This window comes from Dermacentor albipictus, chromosome 3 (genome assembly GCF_038994185.2).
Source record: "Dermacentor albipictus isolate Rhodes 1998 colony chromosome 3, USDA_Dalb.pri_finalv2, whole genome shotgun sequence".
NCBI lineage: Eukaryota > Metazoa > Arthropoda > Arachnida > Ixodida > Ixodidae > Dermacentor > Dermacentor albipictus.
Genome location: NC_091823.1, coordinates 129,704,399 through 129,728,280, shown reverse-complemented (window position 1 = coordinate 129,728,280; position 23,882 = coordinate 129,704,399). Strand labels below are relative to the sequence as shown.

General features: G+C 45.5%; 1 protein-coding gene across 5 annotated transcripts in view; it reads left to right on the top strand.

Moving 5' to 3' along the window:
• The window catches only part of Dmtn (transmembrane and coiled-coil domain 2 protein Dmtn), a 91,020-nt gene that overhangs the window by 33,885 nt on the left and 33,253 nt on the right, over positions 1–23,882 (top strand). For all 5 annotated transcript variants that reach the window (XM_065445400.2, XM_065445399.2, XM_065445401.2 and 2 more), the window contains exons 4-6: positions 813–1,044; positions 9,267–9,332; positions 9,920–10,244. In XM_065445400.2, the coding sequence (XP_065301472.1) occupies positions 813–1,044; positions 9,267–9,332; positions 9,920–10,244 (623 nt within the window). The remainder of the gene's footprint in view (positions 1–812; positions 1,045–9,266; positions 9,333–9,919; positions 10,245–23,882) is intronic.

Sequence of the window (23,882 nt, the reverse complement as noted above, 5' to 3'; positions counted from 1 at the left end):
AGGTTTCATAGTGGTTTGGATGGTTTGGATTTGCACGTGACTTGTAGCTGAATGCCAGTGGCTTAGTGCTGCATGTAGGATTTAGGCCACATTTAAGTATAAGTAAGTGTACTTTAAGTAAGCGTAAGAATGATTCTGCATTGTGCTATGGCTTGCTTGCAATAGTAAAACAGGTCCTACTTCATAATGCCACAGCCGAGCTCTTCATTGCATCATGTCTTCTATAGTCATCCCCAATTTCTGTCTTGCTTGCCTCCTCATTGACATTTGGGCCCCTTTTCTTTCCAAGGTACCTTGATCGTTTTCTTTGCATATTGGCTGTGGTGCCCACGACCTTCACTCCTTCACACATACTCTGGTTGTGCTAGTTTATTCGCTGGGTTGCAGAGGCCCTTTGGAAAGCTTTGACTGTATGAACCTTCAACATTTCTTACAAGCCTTATTGATGCAACATGGTGGACTTCAGCCACATTGTAGGAGTGTCCTCAATTAGTGTCTGTGTAGTGTGATGAACCTAAACCCTAACCAGGCTTGTTGTGGTGGTTCGTCAACTGCGGCATCCAGCTTCTGAGCACAACATGGCAAGTTTCATTACTAAAAACGACATTCCAATGAGGACGGAATGCAGAAAAGCCTGTGTGCTGAAATATCAGTAGACATTAGCGGCAACCAGGTGGTCAGTGCTAACCTGAAGCTGTCTGTTATGATATCCTGCAGGGCAGATGGTGTCGCTTTGCGACACAATAACCAGTTAATTGATCAGTAGATTGATCATTCAGCTGCAGCCTGAAGTTAGTTGTTTGTTCACACAGACAATGTGAACGAGTACCTGAAGCTGGCGGCAAATGCGGACCGTCAGCAGATGCAGCGCATCAAGAGCGTCTTTGAGAAGAAGAACCAGAAGTGTGCCCAATCCATTGCCCAACTGCAGCGGAAGCTGGAGGGGTACATTCGGCGCAAACGCGAACTGGAGACCCATGGAGCCACCACGTCTTCCTCCTGGCAGCCGCGAGACGTCCTGCAGAATGTAGGGCAAGGCATCAGGTGAGACAGGTCAGACCGCATCTGCCATGGGACGTTGTTAGCTGTTCTGCTAGTAGTTATATTTTGTGACATTCTTGGGTCAGCACTTCTGCTTAGGTGCAAAGATCAAGATGCAGTAGAACTACTATGATATAACCATTATCAGCGTAATTTGTGTTCACTGCAGGATGAAGTCCTCCCACTGTCTTGCCCCTGTGGACTCCATCTTATGCCTATGTTACATATTTACAGTAGGCTTTCAGCTAACAAGGCACTGACTGTCATAATAATGAGGACGAAGCGCTGAGTGTGCTGTTTTGTATTTGATTGCCGCATTTTATGCAATCACAGGAAGAGCATCGGCATCTTCCACGTTTTGGTACAAATGACCTACGTGTACCTAGGCTGCTTAAGGAATCACAGTGGCATCAGAACTCTGGCACAAGAAGTTGCACACAATAGCGAGTTTTAGATTCTGCATACCCAAAGTTTGGGGATGGCTCAGTTTACAAAAGAATGTGAAAGGGGTACGAAAGAATACAAGCATAACATTGCACTGTGGGTGTGCAAAGGACCCTTTGGGTACCAAAGCCATTTAGGTGTGGAAAATCTAGGCCAGTCATTAGTCAAGCATAAGTCCACTGGAAGATTGTCATTTCTTATTCATTCTTGCATGATGTGTGTTAGTGCATGTTATTGTGTTTGAGTCATTTAGTAACATATCACTGATACCAGTAAACATTCTAAATACTTATTGCCTTACCAATTGCCTTACCAATTGTTGTTTTGATCAATTTGCAATGGCGCTTTTAGATGTTATGTTGAACTGTGTTACTAAACTGATAGTCGATGATCGATAACTTAGAATTGGCAAGGACTGCCTAAAAGACAAAAAAATCAGGAGTCTAAAGTAATAGATTCTCGACAAAACAAGTGCCTTTATTCCACAAGTGGCTGGAAAAGCTTGTTAACACATTGCTACACGCTTGGCATAGAACCTAGACAGTCTGTACTGTGACTATCATCATACTGCTGCTACAGTAAACCAAAGAAAGGTGAATGCAACGATTGCAGCAGTTCTTCTTTCCCTGGCAACTCAAATAGTGGTCGACCATGCCTCGACAACCAAATGATCGCAGGTTCCTTTGCAGCAGTCTATGTCTGGCACTTCCCTCGCTTTATCGCCGCCCTAGTCAGTGCTGACATCGAGGGTGGAATTGGTGCAATTTAAAGCCACTTCACGACTTTGAGAGATAAAAATATTATGGCAGAACTCATCTCCAATGACTGTTGATGGTAATGCCATTAGCATACCAGCAATGTAACTACACACTGTTTTTCTGAAGTCAAGATTTATAAACGTCTGTAAATGTCATTCTGAGAATTTTGTTGGTTTGTTACATGTGGCATAATCCAATATCCTCCCATGTGTCTATGACACTCGTTTGCCATAGTAACGCTTGAGCGTGGCAGCATGACGACAACTGTATGAAGTTAATTCACCAACCACTATGAAATGACAAAGAAGGAAGGACGACAACAGCATGATGACAATGAGATGACCATTCTTAAATGATGATGTCGGTATAACTATGACAGTGTGACGCTGTTGTCACGAGGGCAATGGGATGACGGCCATGGTGGTATGACAACAACTGGATGATGAAGCTGGAATGAGGACGATGGCATGACGAGGACAGCATAGTGATGATGATATAACAACGAATGCATGATAGTGACTGTCTGACATCGATGGCAGGACAACAGCAGCATAATCACGATTGAATGACGACAGCACAATTACGATAGAGTGACAAAGAAGGGTTGACGTCGATGAAACGCCGAAAGCAGTATGACAATAGCTGGATGACAATGGGATGACATTACTGAAGTGATGACAGTGGTGAAATGATAGTGTGTTGACGACAGCAGCACAACAATGATGCGACAATGGCTGTGTGACGACGGCATGACGAGATTGGGTGATGCATGTAGAATAACGACAGCAAAATGACAACCATGGTATGACAACGAACACATGACAATGACACAATGGTGATGATGGCATAACAATGTATGAGGACAATCAAATGAAGACGAGCGTATGACGACGATGGTATTATGACCATGGCACGATGAGAGGTGATTGACAAAGCTGGAAGGATGATGATGTAACTACCAGGACAGCATCACTACCATACCTAGCACAGCACCATACCACCATACATCGCACATACCTAGTGGCCCAAGCTGTTAGACAACTTGACCCACTGAGCCAGCGTAGAAGGCGTGAGGACAGCATGACACGAGTCAAAATACAAAGCTAAAATGACAGCAGCGGAATGACCATGAGGGCATCAAGAACATGAGCACATACTTAGTCGCCCAAGCTGGCAGACAACTTGGGCCTCCGGGCCAGCGTAAGAAGCTAGATAGATAGGATAAATATATGGTTTCAATGCACCTGAAGTAGGCAAAGAATTCTAATCGCATTAAAATGCTTAGCCATAGACAGCAAAGTTGTCCATGACTGTGCTGCTGTTTAACATGCAAAGGAACAAATGCTAGACGTGCGATAGTGGGACACATGCTACAAACTTCCAAATGCAGTCCTGAGAACTTAGCAGCTTGCTTGACTTGGTTTGTCCCATACTATCAGTGCGATCGCTGGCTACTGCATCAACCAGGCTTCGCTCTTTTTGGCTTCAAAGATGAGCTGGCGACATATCAAAACAAAAGCATCGCTCCTTCTGATCATCTCACTGGCCAAATAATGTGTGTCATGCAAGCTGAGTCCGATTTATCGACTTTTCGGTAGGGCTATACATTATGTTTATGGGACTAGGGGTGTTGCCGTGAAGCTTTCTCAATAATCAAGCATGTCAAAATTATCATTGCCTTAATAAACAGTCGACAGCTGTACTGCAGTGAGGTGTAGTGTACAATCGAACCGACTTACAATGATACTGGATTTAACAATACCCTCGAGCCTCTTTATAATTAAACTGGATATAACTAAGTAAATGATATTCCCTTTTAAATCCCAGTAGAGATCCATGTGTTTAATACCTCATTTTAACGAAGTGAAATTGTCCTGCCAGTGAAAATAACAAACTATATTCGTCTCCTAAACCAAAAAATATCTGACCATTGCACGCCGAGTACATCGCTTTCTGCGGAATTCAGCACTCATTCACCACAGCAGTTCAAAACTCCCACGTCGAATATGTCGTCGAGCAACACTGCTCTTTTTCAATGCCACCCATAGCTGAGAACCTGCACACAGGCAGCAGCTCACTATTGCACTTCTCCACTCACCTCTCCCTCTCTTGCGTGTGCCTGGCTGCCCGAGCAGCGCAACGCGTGGCAGTGCAAAATATTAGCGGATTCACTTCTATGCAGCATGCCATACAGGCAGCCGCAGCTGCGCTTGGCCTCGGAGACTTCCCCGGCGCAATCTCGGGGGTCACACCCAGGCCGTGCATTCACTTCTCCCTCTCTCTGCGGCATGCCGCACAGGCTGGCAGCTGGGCATGGCCTCCGAGATCGCATTGGCATCGGTGCAGTCTCGTAGGCCACGAGCCAGCCGAGCCAAGCCATTGTGGCAAAGTTCACTTGCCTCCTCGATCACACAGCGCAGTGCTGTGTTGTGTGCCGCATGCTGCTCGACTGCGACGACCCAAGTGGAAAGTGAACATGAAAGACCATCATAATGGAACAGAAGGCAGCTATCTAAAGGCTGTCATGTCAGGTGCTAAGTCGCATGTTGCACATGCTGAAGATTCTTTTATTTTATTCAAATTTCTATGCATGCGTGGCTGCATAGCAGTTCCATGGGCCGCGAAGCCGTCTTCTTATTTCCATGTTTACAATTGTGCACATATTGCAGTAAACGGTAATGATGGATGTAACAAAGTAATGAATATTAGTGAAGTAATTTTGGCTCCCCCTTCAACTTCGTTATAACAAGGCTCGAGTGTAAATCGGTTATGAAAATTGTAGCAAGTGGGCATTGTAGCCCACTTGCTACAATGCTCCCATGCTGCATTATAGGTTAAAACGATGAAGTCTGGCTGCTGAGTCTGAAAAGCGAGAAATTCAAGCCACTGCCCCCTCCCTGCCACCCCAATGGCTGCCGCGCGCTTGTACAATAGAACATGTTTTCCATCCTTCTCCGCATCGCCAGCCTCGCGCGCCTCTCTCCCGTCGCCCTTCCACTCCTCAGAACACGAATTGGCTGCACCCATAGCTCTATGCCGCCTCATTCTCAGAAGCACGAGTGAACCACGCCAACCATGCTGACAGCAGCGCTCCCAGATTGCTCGTTGGCCCCTCATTCTTTGCACTTCTACCAAGGGATTACCAGATTTATTCAATTCTAATGCACCCTCGATTGTAATGTGCGTACATTTTTCGTCACAAAAAAAGAAAGGAAAAAAAAAGCACCCTCGATTGTAACACGCACCTGTTTGCCGCGACTTAGAGAAAAAAAAGTCCTTTACAGTACCGCACACCTCATGTTTTGATATAGTAATATAACTTTCTCTCATTTGGGAAAAACAGATTTACTCCCAATGCACTAAAGTTGCAATAAATAAAAGAAGCCGCAGTTTTGCATGAAAGGCGAAGCATCAATTACAATAACAAATTAGTAGACAGCTATACGAAAAGTAAGGATTGTAGTTTTATGAGCCGTATAAACCTTTAAACATTCGCTTACTTACAAAATTAACAAACATGGTGTCACGCGCACACAAGCATGAACAAGTCCCACTCAATGACCACAGAAACTCTTTGAACGCTGGACTGAGGAAATGCGGTAGCAGCAGCAAGGGAATTAACCTTTGTGCGGCCTCTCGCTTTGACTCGAACTAAGCGACGAGAACACAGCGAGGTGCACCTAAATGCGTAGACTCTTGTCTCCACCGCAGATCGCTTTCAAGATAGGGGCGGCGCGGTCACGCCATACGTAGCAGCTGTCAGTGTAGAACAGTTCTCCTGTTTGCACTAGTCCCGCACGCAAGTTTCGGGAACTCCGAATGCCTGCACTGTGGCCGTCTCCGCACACCTGGTCGCTTCCATTTTAATTGCGGCATTGTGATGAACTCAGTATGTCTTTGCAGTTGGCATTTCCATGCTGATAGAGCAAACAGAAAACGGGAAGACGGATGATGCACTAACCTAAGCAAAAGAAAGCGTTGCCTAAGCACACATACTGCAGCACATGGAGAAATTTTCGGCAGCTATGCTCGAAGTGCTTGCAAGGCGGCCATATTGAAATCCGATGGCGATATGGTAATGCAGATTTATGGTCGTACTCTATTCTAACGCGCACACAATTTGTGGACCCATTTTATCAGAAAAAAAGTTTGCGTTAGATTCAAGTAAGTGAGGTAAGTTGGTTGAGCTCGTGCTCGTCTTTATTGGTTGCATCAGTCATTCCTGGCCACGTGGTTTCACCCCCGAAATGGAAAGTGGCTGATCCACCCGCTGTTAACCCTTTGACGGTCAATGACGTAAACATACGGCGCTGCAAACAAGTCCGAAAGTGGTTGATGCCGTATATTTACAGCGCCATCTGTAGGTTTACGCCAATTTCCTAACTTTTTCTTTTCTGTCATGTGCTGCCACTATGTGGGGATACATGGAATTTTTTTCACACACCTCCCTCTCTCGGTTTTCGTTGCATGGTTTGTTTTAGCACTAGTTTGCTCCCATACATCTATATACTACCGCTCGAGTATTGGTGCACGCGTGGGTGGGTGGCTGTTTGGATTTTGTTTCGAGGGCAGTTTTGGCTTTTTGCGCTTGCAAAGTTGATGGCTATCTCGTTAGTAATCGCTCAAAGGGCGACCGCTTGTTTCTCGCTCGTTTAGTGCTCACAGGGGTGCACATAGGAAGGACGCCACTGTGCATGCGTTTCCGTCTCTTTTCTTTTTTTTTTTTAAGACTTGCAAAAACTAATTGCCCTAGCTGGTTGGCGATAAGATGAAGATTAGCGGAAGTTTGTCACACAAGTTGCTTTTTTTGATGGGCACAAGCCCAAACAGTTTTCTTGAGTGCGCACACCTACGCAGTTCGATTATGCTATGGACGTACGTATTAGTGTAAGAGCAGACACATTTGAGATTTGTGAAATATTCTCGTGTGTGGATTTTCAATGCCTTAAACTATGGGCATAAAAATGCATCAAATTTTTAATTCTGATAAATTTATTTCCTTTTTTTGTTGTTGTTATTCATGAATGAAGAGTGCATATATACCAACGCAAAATATTTTTTTCTCACGTTACGGTCCCCCTAGAAAAATTACGGTAAATTTTTTTCGAAATAAGTCCCTAAGAAGAATTGGAACCTGCAATGAAAAAATCGACCCTGGGCGGTCGCATATGGCAAAAAAAATCGACCCTCAGAAGATTAATCGTCAATGCACGATGTTGCCCATGAAGAGAAAGCGCACTGCTATAGATTTGGAAACAAAGTGCAGTATTGTGGAGGAATACAAGGATGGTAAAAAAGTGTGGAAAAGTACGTACCATCGCAGCCGACAGTGTCGACAATCATCTGCTCAGCAGAGAAGTTCAGCAAAGAATACTGCTCGGTACACAATGGGCGCGAACACATTGAACAATATGCCTATAACGAGGTGGAAGAGAACCTCTACGAGTGGGTTCTCGGCGCCCGTCTCATGAACTTGCCCATCACCAGGCCAATTCTGGTCACAAAGGCAAAACGATTGGCCCTACTCATCAATAATGTGGACTTCTAGCCAGGTGGCAGCTGGGTACCGCACTTCAAAGAGAGGCATGGCATTGTTTACAAAGCCGTAACTGGCAAGGGAGCTTCGCTTGATGTTGGGCCGAAGCACAAATAGATGGAGGAAATGCGGCCTCGCATCTTCAACAACTACGTTGATACCAGCGTATATAATGGCGACGAAACAGGACTGTTCTTCCAAATGTTTAAGACGCATGCACTCAAAGGAGAAACATGTAAGAGCGGCAAGAACAGCAAGCTGCGCCTCACTGTGCTTTTGTGTATCAACATGGATGGAAGTGACAAGTGCCCCACATTTGTCATTGGGAAATGAAAAAATCCCCGCTGCTTCCGCGGTGCTTTGAGGATACGGTACGCTACCATCACAGCCGCAAGGCATGGATGACGCGACTTTTTCATAAGTAGTTCTTGGAGTTCAGTGAACATATTGAGCGATCTGAGAGGAAGATGGCATTCATCCTAGATAATTGTAGTGCCCACCATTCCATGCCTTCAGGATGCTTTAGAACTTGGAAGACTTTTTACATGTGAACGACGCATTAGAAACATCAGCACCTCTAACCGATGAGGTGATCGTCGCAAACGTGGTTGCATCGGATAGCGGCGATGACATTGATGGCGACGATGGCAGCGACGACGTGGTAGGGCAGGCTGCGTCAATGTTGTCCTCGCAGGAGGCCCTGCAGATGATTCAGTCCTTCCAGGGCTTCGTTTTTGCGAGGGGCCTTCCACTGCACTACGTGGAGCACCCGAATACCTTGGAGAAAGATGCTGGCAAGCTTTGCGTGAAGCAATCAAGGCTGACGGGCATGGAGTTTTCTTGTGCAAGCCAGTGAGAAGTACATGGCGAGATGCTTGTGGGGATCTCACCCCAGCGTTTCTTCTGGATTTCTCAAGCTGAGAAGCTGCTGTGGCAAGCTTCTCACATTATTTAAAAGGCCCCTTTTGGGGCCACCAAAGTGATGCCTGGGCGGAGCTCGCATGTCACTTGCCGTCCGTGACCCCTCTTTGCAGTTGTTATAGCAGTGCCATTCTTGAACACCAACAGCCCCGGCTTGTTACATGCGATCGAAGTGCGCAAGTCAACAAAGTTGGCAGCCCGAGGGAGGAAGGTGGTGGGGAGGGGCATTGGGCCTCCCCCCATTATGGTTTTCTCACAACAGCTCTGCCATCCCCCTGTTTTGCTTTTTTTTCATGCAACCCTGTTATAACAGTTATCGGTTATAACAATGGAATTTTCGTGGCACTTGGATATAGTTATAAGTGGGTTTGACTGTAGTAACTTCTCTTGGTAACGCTAAGTTTTCTTGTGACTGCTGTTGTAGCTAGTATGGCTTTTTTTTTTCACCTTGCAACAATGTACGGTGTCGTCACCTGTGGGATCTTAGCTTGTCATGTGCTTTAATGCATGACATACTGATTTTCTTTTTCTCTCTCTCTCTCTCTCTTTCTCGCATGGCTTGCTAGTGGAGTAGTTGGCAACATCAAGGGTGGGCTGTCTGGCCTGGCGTCCGTGGCGCACTCATCAACCGAGTAAGGCCTGGCGTCTCAGCTTTGTCACTCATTTTATTAGTTCATTTAGTGAAATGTTCACCTAAATGAAGCAGCACTAAGATACATGAGTTGTTGGCACCTACCTGCCTTTTTAAACTAGGTACCAATTTTTCATTTTGTTGATTTGTTTGCATTGGTTGGCTTCCAGCACACAGCGGCCACATTTCGATGGGGGTTTAATGCAAAAATGTTGTGTGCTAAGTATTCTTAAAAGTAATCGAAAGTCTCCCTCTACGTCTCTCATAGCCCCAGTGTTGCTTGGAGATGTCAAACTTGGTCAATCATTTGTTTGTTGAATAATTCTGACAAGGGCCTGTTGGAAGTTCTTGATCACTCAAGCGGACAGTTGCATTGTGTGCTGTTGTTTCTTGTCTATACTGAGCAGTATGCTAATGGTTGTTTTCTTGTGAGTTTTCTTCCTCCCCTTTTAATTTCACTGAGTTGCTGGGGATAAGAAAATGAATGTGCAGGAACAAAGCACTACTCATGCTCCTACGATTTTAATGTTGAATGTCACTCACTTTAATGGCTAACGTCTTGCGGTGATTCCTGCTCACTGGCTGCAGCAACAAGTATGCATCAGACGAGGACAGCTCGAGCCTGACATCCGAGTCGAGCCAAATGGCGTCTGTGTCACACCACCCGGGTGCCGTCGGTGGCGGGATGGGATCGGGAGCAGCCACAGCCAGCCCTCGGCATCCGCCACTGGCCCCTCCCCAGGACCAGCCTCCACTGCTCGGCGTGGCTAGCCCGTGCGTCGCCCCTCCCCCTCTTTCTTCCACGCTTGGTCAGAGCTTGGTCCCCGAAGCAGAGCTTGAGCCCTTGCTTGCCGAGCTTGCCGAGCGGCGGGAAGAATGCCAACGCCTGGCAGAGGAGATTGAGGCGCTTAAGGTACGTTCGCCGTGCTAGCGTGTGCAGCGAAAGGTTGCGTGTAGGGTAGTTGGTTCTGGACCATAAGTGTGAATGTGCCACACAGCTCTGACAATGCACAAAGACGATCCCACACAGAGGATGATGCTCCAGCTAACAACTGTTTTATTCACGTTCAGAAGGCGAGATACAGTAGGCTTCTTTTAGTTTGACCAGAGTTAATTCAATTTTTCAATTAAGTAGATCCCAACCGAAGGTCTTAGCTGGCAACCATGCCTATATGTGGGCCCAAACTTTTGCTCTTTTTCAATCCTGCAATTCGTCTTTGCTGGACAATCCAAACTTGACTCAATCAAAACACGCAAAGTGCAGCCTGTTGCATGTGCCGGAATCGGCGAGAGGTGCCTAGTCCAGGCACTTCCACGCCAGCACTACTGCGGTATGAGAGATGTCTTGCCAGCATACAATGTGCATAGAGAAAATATAATGAGTTCACTAAGCCGACGGTGCATAGAGGTGCACTCGAACTAGATTTGTACTTCCTAATCACAGCCATTTTTGTACTCTCAAATTTTGATTTAGTAGCCACAGACGCCTACTATTTGCACCAGCTTCTAGGCTTTTGTGTAGAAATAATAATGACACCTTGCTTCGTCTGTAGGCTTATAAGAGGTGAGCCTAATATTCCTGTTAAAATTGCGCAGAAGCCCTCTGGCGGAATCATATAAGGAGATTTCACATTTTATGAGGATGTTTTCTCATTGCTCTTGCATTAAAATTTGGTGGCCAAGATGTAGTGGTTTCGTGTGCTGGAAAGAAAGTCATTTCCATAATTTCGATACATTTGAATATATTTCCATTTAATTTCAATACATTTCAATATATGCAGTTGAACCTCTATATAACGAAGTTGTACTTGCTGCGAAAAAAACTTCGTTAAATCATGAATTTCATTAATTTGAGGCTTTAATGTTTCAGCAATAAAAACAACTTCACAAATTTCCAGAGGACTCCTGCTGGATAGTATCTAGTCTGTGAGCACCTATAAACAAGTGACAAGAAGGTTGGACCATAATAGCGTGGTTATCAGCACCAGTGTGTGCAGTGCAGCGACATGGCTCACAGAGTCCTAGATTTGCACGTGTTGCACGCGATGCCCTAAATCTTGATGCCAAAGCTGACTGCACTTAGTGCCTGCAGCTGGCACCCACAAATTAAAAAAACAAGAAAGTCCTGAGCAAAACGAAAAGAAAAGTCAATTTTGCCAGAAAGGCGGAGTGTTGATGGCGATAGCAAAGAGGCAACTGCAGGAAGTTCGTAGCTTTATCGGTGTCACGCGTGCTCAAGCAAACATTAACAGATCTGACTCGATGGCCGCAAGCTTGCAGTCACAGCGTGAACGAGTGCTTTACACCGTGCCTTGGAAAGTTGATATTATGCAACCGCCAATGCTAGACACACAGGAACACCAAAATGTGCATGATGGCATCAACTATTTTGTCTCTCCCTTCACGTTTTCCATGGAGAGGTTGCCATCCAAGATACACTGTGTGGTTTGCGCACAGAAGCACATGCTAGGAGGAGGGCAGGCACGCGTTCCTGCCCCCCACCCCCAACGCACGCTTAATGACGTGACTGTGCGTTCACTCCCTCCCCACTCCTCTTGCGCATGAGGAATTCTCAGCGCTCGTGTTTCTCCGAGTGCTATGAGCTGCCATGCATCCTACGGACTCTGTGATTTGTTTACCAACATGAAAAATGGCACAGCGTTGTTTCCTGCCTAGCGCGTCCTGGCACACGCACTTTGTTGGCGGTTTCGCCACTAACTTTTCATGCAAGAGGACACATAAAATAACTTTTGCCTCGGCCAACATTTTTATTGATCTTTTTCTCGATTTGCTAGCCATACGGGCTTGAAATGGGTGAAAACTTTGTTAAATCGAAACCATGTCACGAAATTACCTTAAGATATACATGGTTTTCAGGGCAACTAAGATTGGGAAATGTAAATAGCTCTCTACATCGCAAATTTAGTTAAATCGAGGTTCGTTATATTGAGCTTTTACTGTATTTGTAATCTACGAAGCTTGTATATATGTTTTTCTTGCGTATTTCCCTTAGGGCACGCTGGACAACTGGGCTAGTTAGGATGCATCGTTGAAGAGAGCACGCCAATCGGCATCTGTGCAAATGAATGCGAGAAAGGAAAGGGTGCATTGCCAAGAGCTGTGTGTTTAATAAAAAAGCATAAACAAATCAATAAAAAAATCAACTGCCCTTATTAAATAATGTCCGCGTATAGTCTACGCAGCGTCTGGACAGGCTATAATCCTACAATGAAGGGAATGCTTGCTCGTGAATTTGTGTTGGTTCTCGATGAATGATACAATTTATGGGCAAAACACTGCCCTTTCTACTACAAGCACTTGCATTAATACTGTGGTAATATGCTTGCTTCTGACTCAACAAGCAAAAAAAAGCGGCAACGCATTCATCCTTTAGAGACGATTGCTGGCTTGGTAATAAAAGTTGGTAATCAATATTATGGTTGGTGGGTAATTGTTGATGATATGTTTTATACAGCACAGACCACTTACAGTCAAATCCCCATAAGGGCCCGAAAATTTGTTAAAATTAATAGAAGTTTGAATTAAAGGAAGTTAATTGAATGGAGGACTTACCTGCAGTGGTGCATGCACTGAGCTAACACGAATGAGAAGTTCCACAAGATTTATTCACATACAAATTACAAATTACAGGCAACATCTGATTTTTTTGCACTCCCTGGGGGCCGCGAGAATGTTCGAAAAATTGGGCAGTCCGAAGCAATAAATGCCTGCCTTTTACCACCCCCAAGGGCTCAACTCGCCACAGGCCTGTCCAAAATAGCTCTAAAGGCCTGCCAATACACTTCATAGGCGTGTAGGTGCTCGTACTGCGAGAGGAAATGGCCGGTGCACATGTATGTAATTGAAGGAAATATGCCATTTTCCATGACATTTACCCCTTACAACTTTTGGTATGCTTCATTTAACACTAAAATATTGAGGCGAAACTGACTTTCGGGAACAGGCATTATGCAATGCGCCATGTTTTCCACGCTCCAAAGCCATTTGCAAGGATTACAAAGGTGGAGTCGGTGCCGTTGCTAACAGCGGCAAATTGTTTTCAATTAAGAACACGCACCGAACAGCAAGGAACTCGGTAGCGAATGTTGAAGTAGCTAGGCCTAGCATTGCCACAGTGGTGGCTACGGCCACCAGTGGATCTGCATGCGAGAGCGCAGGCTCGAGCCGGCGAGATAGTCAACATAGCGGCTGTGGTGGCTTCGATTAATGTCGTTTCGGACCTGCAGTAATGGCAGAAAATCCGAAAAATCGGTCAGGGAAAGGTTTTTGCATCTGAAATTTCAGATATTCGTACGTATTGACTCTATAGGGTACATGGTGGTTCCGTGAAGGCGTCCGAATTATCGAGCATGTCCGGAAAATCGGTCATTGACCTGACTGTACAGGGCACGCATCACTAACCGCAGTAGTCAGTGATGTGTGCCTGTACACGCCTGTGCTCAAATTTCTGCCGTTTTTTTTTTGTCTGCGCACCATGTTGAGGGGTCTGTCCTAAGCTTTTTCTCTATGGCGGGGTTAGAGGAATGCTGGTCGGAGACGTTGCGGCATTATTTTGGCTTGCTGCTGAGAGCATTGTCAGAGCGCAGTATGTTCGCATCAACCGTTGCAAATGCTTGTGCGTTTGAATTACCGGGCGTTTTCGTCCGTTGGAATACACGTAACTTGAACAGGACCACGGCGTCAGATCGAATAAACCGAAAATTCGAATTAAGCATGTTTGAATTAACACAATTCAACTGTGTACGGTAACTTGCCGGAGTCGCAAATTTCTACACTCTGAGCATTACTGTACTACAGTTAAACCGTGATTATTGAGGTTGATAAAAGTGGCAATTTTCTTCATTATATCGAAACTTTGCTGTGTTGAAATTCAGCATTTTTATGCAGATAGGTGCAGTCGCTGATAGATTTTTCTTACATGGAAGGGGCCCGCAGAATTTTCCGAATTGTCAGGCAATTGAGAAAAGCAAATATGAATGAGAAAACAATTGATTTTGATAAATTTGGAAGTCTGCAACAAATGATACTGTTTCATGCCATGTACGTTGACGATATCTTTTCGGCGGTACGAATTAAGGGAAGCCAGCCACACTTTTGCATGCACTCTGCCCCTGCGGCTGATAACGTCACCCGCACTGGGACGATGCTATCAGGGAAAGTGCAGGCTTTGAGGAGTGAATGCTTCTTCCGCCTTTCACTTCAGTAGGTCACTGAAACTCGAGATTACGCAACCTTCAATTCTAAACGCACAGGAAGACAACTTACATGATGCCACGCCGTCTCGGAATGCCTACTCTTTGCACACGCGGCAGATTACCTGTTAAAGGGAAGCTGAAGTGGTTTTCAATTTCCATGAATTGCTGGAATTGGGAAGAACAAATAATAATTTACGGTTCCGAAATTTTTTTCTTCGTTTTGTTAATATAAGGGACGGAAATCGCTTTCTAAATCACCCCCGCGGACACGCCCCCATTGCTTCCCGGAGCGCCGGGTGAGGAGGTTACCAGAGGAGAGAACCGGCGAGAGTGACGTCACTGGCGGGGACCGAGCTGCCGGACCGGCGTGCTGGCATGCGCTGGCATGCCTCTTTCCGTCCTGCGCTTTACTGAACGACGCTACGAGAGATTTGCCGCCGCCGCCGCTCACGTTTGTTTTGCGATTTTCGTAAACTGTTCTTTCCTTCTGTGCTGCGTGAGTGCCTACAGCCAAGGGCGCCCAACATGCCCTCGTTCTGTGCAGCATTCGGCTGCGCGAACACACGCGGGCGAGACGATGTGGTGTTTCACAGGTTCCCGAAGCACAAGAAGCTTGCAGCGCAGTGCGGTGAGGAGAGATAAGTTCGTGCCGACGAAATCAACTGTGCTGTGCTCGGACTATTTCCGCGATAGCCGGATAGCCTTACGACAAATGCGGAAACGTGTTGTTGCTAGCGTTGCTATACTCCGTTTCATACATCAGGTGCAACGCTGTGGAGGCTTGAGATACTTCTTGCAGTGGCTGCGTTCGCACTTAGAAAAAGTTAGGTGTTTCTTGACCCGATTTTTGAGAAAACTTTTCATATATAAGCTCAGTTCTGAATGAAAAAAAAAAGAATTTACCCATAGAAACAATCCGTGTACTTATACGGCTGCTAACACGTTCTTTTAAATCAATTTTCTTTTCGGCATTCTTTAATTGCAGCCCGTCGCGGCAGCTTCACGTGCATGCTCGCGCGAGCAAATGCCGCTGGCACGCTGCGAACCATAGACGGAAACGCGCGCAGTAATAAATTTTGGTAACCAGACTTCGTGCGTAGCTTCCACAGCGTTGCACCTGAGGTATAAATTTCAGTATAGGCTTGCCTAGTGACATTCGACGTACGGTTGCAGTTATCATGTTTACCACACGGCGGTGCTAAAACTGCCTAATATCTTTATGTCAACACTAGCATGGAGCGCGCATACCGTTTCTTGATCGAGCCACAATCGCAAAGTCGTCGAACCATATTCTGAATATTGCACATATAATCCCCCTGACCATCTCGATCTGGATGTGTATGATAAGCAACTTCCATGACTATACCTCGCAGCACTGCATGTGCACGCTTTGAAACGTGGCACTTATGTTCGCGATCGTGTATCAACGCTCAGAAAACCACGGGACTTCAGACAAGCAGCGGCAAGGTGCTTGACATCGCGGAATTGTACCCGTGTTTACAATCTAATGAGGAGTTAGTGCTTCGGCATTCTTCCAGCAGCAAGTTCCCAGTGACACTTTAGCGCATTTTTTCTCCCGTCATTGGAACGTGCAGCTACATGAAAAAAAAAAAGCATACGTAACAGCTAAGATTTCCAGCGCGCGAGAAGGTGTACACATCGCTCTCGCTTTTGGCACACTCAACATCGTCGTTGCCGCCGTTGCCACCATCGTTTTCCGTATCGGCTGTCGGTCCGAACATGTACGGCGAAAATACAAGCTGTCCGAGACAGCGAACTCAGCTATGCAGCCGGAACAGAACAGCGTGCTACGCTCTCAAACGGCGGCATGCGGCGGCGCCGACCGGCGACTGCCGCCACTGACGTCACAGCGGCTCCGACCAATCACGGGCAACAGCGGCGTTTGCGCGATACCCTGAGGCGCTGGTGCGCGTTTTCATGAAAAAACAGCCGCTTGCGCTTGTTTCCGCCCTTCTTGAACGAGATATTCGTGTTCAGGGGACTCAAAACTGTAGAATGCCGCAGAGAACTCATTTTTTTCGAAAAGTGTTTCAGCTTCCCTTTAAGCAGGGTGCACGGCTGGGTATGCGCTCAGCTGCGCTTACACCCATGTGCAGCCACGGCCGAGACGCACGCCAAAAATTTCCGCGCACGCCAACTTACCCTCCCAATCCCCGCCCCCTCTCATGTGCTTGATCGCGCTACCGCAAGCTTGCTCCCCTCTCCCTCTTTCCGTTTGCTCACATGTGAATGTGGCACTCGTGAAGCCATCATCTTTCTTGTCTCACCCTCGCACATGCTCACTCGCACCTTAAGTGCATGGGACGCAATAGGATCTTATCGCACCTGTACTTTATATGGAACATCTTCGGCGGTCACACTTGTCGTGCGGCGCGCGATTTGAAAGATGCATTTGCAAACAGCCGCTTCTAATTGAATCATTTGACCATCTGCATCCGCACTAGCTTCCATTTATTGTCTCTACATTTCCTTGCGGTGGCAGTGAAATTTCTTTATATTGAAATTGCATACAAACACACTTCATTATATTCAGGTTTTATATACATGGTATTCTATGGACAAGAGGTTGTGAAGAGTTAAATACTTCATTATATAGATAATTTTGTTATATTCAAGTTTGTTATATCGAGGTTTAACTGTATTACCAGAAAAATTTTTTCCAAAGGCTGCGCATGTGCAACACACGTAGACCAAGCAGCCACTTAGTCCGGGAATCGCAGTGGACAAGCGGGATATGCCCTCACTTTAGTTGGCGAGGTCGTTCTTCTGCTTTCCAACCACAGCGAAGCATTTCACTCTGCACCAAGCTGCAACTTTGGTTGCTCACTCCCGACGAGATGACGCTGGTTGGGCCTAGCCAGTGGGGTTGCCGAGCGGCATGCCGTCACGGGAAGCTCATCCTTAATATATGTTAGCACCCGCAGACGAATAGATCTGCCGCAAGATCACGCGCATTGTTTGAACTGACAACAGTGCCTGTGAAAGTGGGGTTCATGGGCAATCAGCGGGCAGCTACCACGAACATGTATAGGAAAAGTTTGTAGGTGCACATACTGGTAGGTGTGGTGAAAGCTCACATGTGGACAACATTTCAAACTGATGAAATTGCAGAACACAATCGAAACTGGCCACGTCGCAGAGTCAATGCAAAATCCACTTGAACCCAACCAGTTTATTCTGCGATGCAGTGATGCTGCTGCTGCGCCAATTGCGCTGAACTGCGCCAAGAGGCAAACCCTGCTACATCCTGCTACATTTCACCAAAATATGAGAAAACTGCACCCACCCTGCACCTAAGGTGTTGCTCAGGCTTTTAAAAACAGAACTAAGTCCTCAAGAGCCGTTCATCCGCAACATCAAAAGCGACATGGCATAGACCAGCAGCTGTGTTAACTCTTAGGGGGACTGAGTCAAGCCTCTCCAATTAAGCCTGGATCGTACCACGGTTTCTTCCGCGGTTGTTGTCTATTTTCAATACCTGCCCCCGCATGAGGGTCGGCAGCAATACAGCACTGGTTTTGAGGCGACTGCAAGCTATTGCGATGGTGCCAAGCCAGACCCCCACACTTCTTTCTGTAGGACCAATGTAAATTGGTGAATGAAGTTTCGGACGCCTCACACAGTATTTCGTGCAATTTTTGTAACATGTCATGCATGGTGTCGCAGCCATGGCGGCTATGAACAAAGTTGCCGCCATTCACTTTGTTGCCTCTCCCCCACTTTCGTTAGCAACGGGATTTCACGACCATTACGTCATTATGCCTTTGGTCCACTCATACCAAATGGCAGCTTTCACCGCTGGATACTCTTAAAGTGGCACTGGTTTGTTGCCATCAGAGGTTGTCGCGGCAAGTTGGCCGTCAATATGTCCAAGCCCGTAAACCGCCTTGGCAATTGGGCATCAGATCATGGGCTGGACTGGTGGCTAGCTGGAAGCTGAGATTGGGTCCACAGGTGATATGCCGGCAACTACCATGAACGCTTTTTGTTTTTTTGTGCTTAATAGACGGATCGGTGAAATCTCGTGTGTAGGCAGAAAGCTCCAAACTGAATCTGTGCATCAGAGCCTAATCTGACAGCATTGCACAATCAAAAGGCGCGCATGCATATCTGCACTTCGCCACGGCACGCAATGCACATCGAGCAGCAGTATGCCGAGCGAAAGTGAAATGGTTCCGCGTGCTTGACATCGGGTATTTTAAGTAGGTGGTATATCAGTGAAGCACACCCCTAGGTACAAGTAAATTTTTGATACTGTTGGCGTTAGAAAAAGCAACAAAATTATTTTACTATGGAAGTTCATGTTTTTGGACTGCCCGATTATTTGGACGTTGTTTACGAAAAATTTAAAAAATCAGTTGCCCACTGTTTTCCCTGTCAAGTTGGACACTCGGTATGCTCATTTCAAATTCAGAGACGAAAGTCTGGACACAAAGACAAAGCCATCATGTGACGCAGGTGATCATATAGCATGCTGGCCTAGAAGCCTGGCAGAGTTTATAACAGCTGTGCTACTGCCCTCTCTGGGTGACATTCCCAGGCAGTAAGCTATGTAAATTTGAGGTAGGGCGCCTGTGTATAGACTCCCACCTACGAATGCGAAATGATCTTTCCGAGTGTCAAATTTGCTGATGGATATTTTGGAATGTAAGTGGTCTTGAAGAATCAAACAAAATGAAGTTTTCTTGAAATTTATCACTCAAGTTTTTAATTTAAACATATATACCATAAATCATCAAATGAAAAGGATCATTTTTGTTTGCCAGCAGTACTTATTCGTAAAAGCAGTGTCTGCCAAAGCATATAAATGGCCTATGCAAGCCGCTATTTGTGTTGCTGCCATTAGTTTTATCAAGATTAGTGGTACTTTAACTTTTGAGGACATTATAATATGGAGAGTTTGCAATTGCCTTTGTAAATCTGCTTCGAAATTCTATTTTATTGCTTCGAAATGCATTTTTGGCTGCTCGAAACGCTGCTCCGAAATGGCGTGGGCCAGTATCATCACTGGCAGTGCTGGAATTGTGAAAAAGAACAAATTGATTTTACCCTTTAAACTCGTTTTCCCCGTAAGCCCAATAATTCAGACATTTTCGCGACCTTGTCTGTGTTCGAAAAACAGGGTGTCTACCAACCGGGAATTCTCAGGGATTTTGAGCAGTCTGGAAGGAGTCAGGGAAAACTCAGGGAATTTGGGCCTCTATCAGGGAAAATTAGCGGCAATGTTATTAAAAGGGTCGAAAGTCGCGGTAATGCTGGATCGAGTAACAGACAGGAATCGTAATGAATCTTTTTTGATGCCCCGTCGTCGGTAGGAGGAGTTGTCAGTGTGCAGTCAACGAGCGACTTTCCGGATTCCCGATAATTTGGACGGCTTCGCGGCCCGCCCCGCCATGTACCCCATAGAGTCAACGTATAAAAACGTGAAATTTCCGACGCAAGAACTCTTCGCTGTCCGAATTTCCAGACGTTTTGCCATAACCGCAGGTCCAAAGTGGAAATAATCAAAGGCACCACCACTGCCGTTTTGATTACTTCGCCACCTCGAACTGGCACTCCCGCATGCAGATCCGCTGGCAGCCGTTGCCACCACTGTGGCAACGCTAGGCCTAGCTGCTTCGACGTTCGCTATGAAGCTTCTTGCCGTTGGGTGCAGAGCTTTTTATTGAAAAAATTAGTTGCTGTCAGCAATGGCACAGACTCCGCCTTTGTGGTCTTCGCCATTGGCTTAGAAACTAGGAAAAAACAAGGCGTTCATAATGCTGGTTCCTGAAAGTCAGCTTCGCCTCTCAACAGAAATGTTACTTGGTGAAGCTTATGCAAAAGTATTGCAGTGAAGCATAGCAAGCGTGGGAAGGGGCCACAGAACACAGGATGTATTCCTTAATTATACACGCAGGCACCCGGTATTTCCTGACACAGTACGAGCACCGATATGCCTAATATGTGTACCGACAAGCCTTCAGAGCATTTTCGAACGTGCCTGTGGCAGTTTGAGCCCCTAAGGGCAGTAAATGACACGGATGTATTTTTTTCCAACTGGCCGATTTTTCTAACGTTTTCGCGGCCCCTAGGGAGTTCAAAAAATCAGTCGTGGACTGTGCAACTGACCAAGATGCTTCAAATGGTCCTTGGGGCGAATGAGTGGTGAAAGGTGGACAAGAACAGAAATGACCTACGCATTGAGGACGGGAATGGAAGCTTGCTGCCGCCGTTTTGAAGGAGCTTGAGCTCAAAAAATAAAGTTTTGGCTGATGCCGATATGCAGGTGTCCCTCATCCAAACCAAAATAAACTCTTTAAAGCAGTGAAACACAACACTCGGGCGTCATGCGTGGGCTGAGAGTATGTCAGGACAGTTGAGGTTGTCTTACGAGCTGTTGAGAGAGAATCTCAATTGTGACAGAGTTCGGGCCTCATCCCACTGAGGCTGCTACCAGTTGATGGAAATAGCTCATATTCAAAAATATTTGCTGCTATATGCATCTCCTTTTTATTCGTGTTTGATAATGTGCGACCCCATTTGCAATTTTTTTCTAAGACACTTTATTTGCTGTGCATTTTACTAACCCATGCCTTCTATTCTCTTTTTGAATAACATAAACACTGCTCCTTAGTATTCAAATGAGATTAAGTCACGTTTTTATTTTTTTCATGTGCTTACTAGAGAGTGACAGCATCAGGCGATATGGTTTCAGTCCATCTTGACATAAAACATAGTTCTGCATCACTCCGGGAAATTTGCAATGACACTCGGGGAAAACCTGAAAAACTTAGGGAACTTGGAAATGTCAACTTGGTAGACACCCTGAAAAAGTTAGCCGGCGACTGATTTACTTTCTGCACACAAACTGAAGGCGCACACACAAACAAATGCACTTAAAAATGTGCATGTTTGAGGTGAACCGCGCACTGCTGAGAAGTAATTGCAGCGAAAGGTTTCTCTGTTGCCTAGGTAACCCCCGTGCGCCCGCCGAGTCAGCTTGCTTGACTTGACTGGCTTACTTTGCGTCTCCTCCTCTGCCTTACCGTCGTCGCTCTCCTCTCAGCCAGCACACCTCATTGAGATGCGCTCTCACTGCCTTACTCGTCTCCAGGCTTTTCCGGCAACTGCATTATAATTGGTATTTTGTCTCGCACGAATGCACTGTAAGTGGTATGCGTTGAGTATACCTTGAGTTCTGTAGGAAGACAAACAGGAGTCAGAAGAGACCGCATTATAGTAGATGACCGTTAATTCATTTTTCCTGTTATTGCGGTCCCGACCAAAGGTCCCGGCCGGCGTTCATAAATTTATATGGACCCAAACTTCCATTATTTAAATCTCAAAATTGGCCTTTGTCAAATAATTCGAACTTGACTGGTCAGCTTTGCCTCAATGCTACTGTGTTATGCGGTGAAGCATAGGCAATTTATTGCTGTGAAGCAAAGCAAAAATGAAGAGGCCACTTTCATGGGACGTAGTACACATTTCTTAATTATAAAGGTGCACACGGGCCGTCTGCGATCACACTACCAGCTCATCATCATCATTTATTGTCCCTTAAAGGCACCTGTCGGGGTATTACATAAGGGGGGAACGTATACAAGGTAGACAATAAAAACAAATGTAATAAAAATATAACAATGCAACACAGGGACATAAAAAGAAGCAAAGAATGCGATAGTTTAAAATGGTGCTTGTCAATATTGCCTTTATGCCACAAGCGCCACACACGTAATAAGACTCCTAATAAGCATACTGGCAGCCATTCAGCGCTGTTTCTGATGCTGCTGTGGCAATTTGAGTCCTCGATTTGAGCCTAGTAAGTGTATCTTAATTTTACATGCATGCACGTGCTGTACCCTGAGAAGTGGAGAAAAATCATCTAACGTTTTTGGGATGCTCTTGCCCGTGTGTTGATGCAACAAGCCACTCCTTGTGCGTTTTAATCAATAGGCTGTGCCACTCGTGACCCTGATAACAGCAGCATCTGTTTGGTGGTGCTCAGGGGACAGTGAGTGCATTGAGCACACATTATCTGTCGAAAATGCCTATTTTTCAGCCTGACCTAGAAATATTATCAAGGGATAACTGCAGCTCACACTGAATTATTACTAGAGGTGGGTGTCTATCAACTTTTTGGAATACGAATCAGTTACAAATAGTAAATATGAGATATTGAATCAAATTCAAATATTAAGTGTTGAATATTTAACGAAATGCAAATAGTAAGTATCTAATATGTAATCGAATATCAAATTGTCAAATGCAGAGTGTATATTTACAGCAGGAATATTCATTTCCATATATATATTATTAAATACCACACTTGTGCTGCCTCTACATTTCACATAACTGTTTCACGAGAAAGCCGTTCTCAACAACATGAAAAGATGAGTAGAAGGTGGTTAGTGGCATTGATAAACAAGGGCAGTCAAGGGAAGCTGCCACCTGAAGCCAATGCCAGAATTAATTTGTGCCACTCGTGAAGACAAGAACAATTTTCCTTGTCGAAACACTGGCTCTCAGCTGAGGCTTCTCTTGTTCAACCACTGTCAATCAAGTGCATCACAGCCGGAGATGCCTTCGTGCCATTGAAATTAAAATGAACAAATACTGCCAATCGACCTGGGAATGACAGACACAAGCGCAAACTTTCAACTGGTCTTAATGGTAGGAAGTTAAGTAGTTTATACACATACGTGAATGTGACATAACATAAAATACACAATAAAATATACATGTGCAATCAACAAGACAGACTTGCACACATGCATTGGCAATAGCGAAATAAACTCTAAATAATACTATGTCGATGGCCTACACATATATAGCTCCGCTTTCGCAAAATCCGCCCCCATTACGATAACTAATTTCTTTTTGTGATAGTCCCAGTGAAGCCACACTGGCGCAGTTTTTCCCAAGGCGATGAATTCATGCATCCTACAAGCGGAAAAAAATTCACTAAATTTCACTCACGTCACACTAACAGGAGAAGATCTAAGCTGCAGAATTCACCGTCATTGAATGTAAATCACTGTCAGACAGTTCTCTCTATTGCGTTGCCATTTGTTGGGCGTGTTGGTAAATTGAAAGCATATTTAGCGCCAGCAAACAAGGACGTAAGGGAGACGACAACACAATGCGCTAACATAGCGCATTGTGTTGACAACATGACAACATAGCGCATTGTGTTGTCGTCTCCCTTACGTCCTTGTTTGCTGGCGCTAAATATGCTCTCTATTGCGGTCTGTAGACCACATTGCATTGCCCTACATGCAGTCCATTTTGTTTGATGTCCTGGTTTGATATTCTGTATTTCTCGAATGACT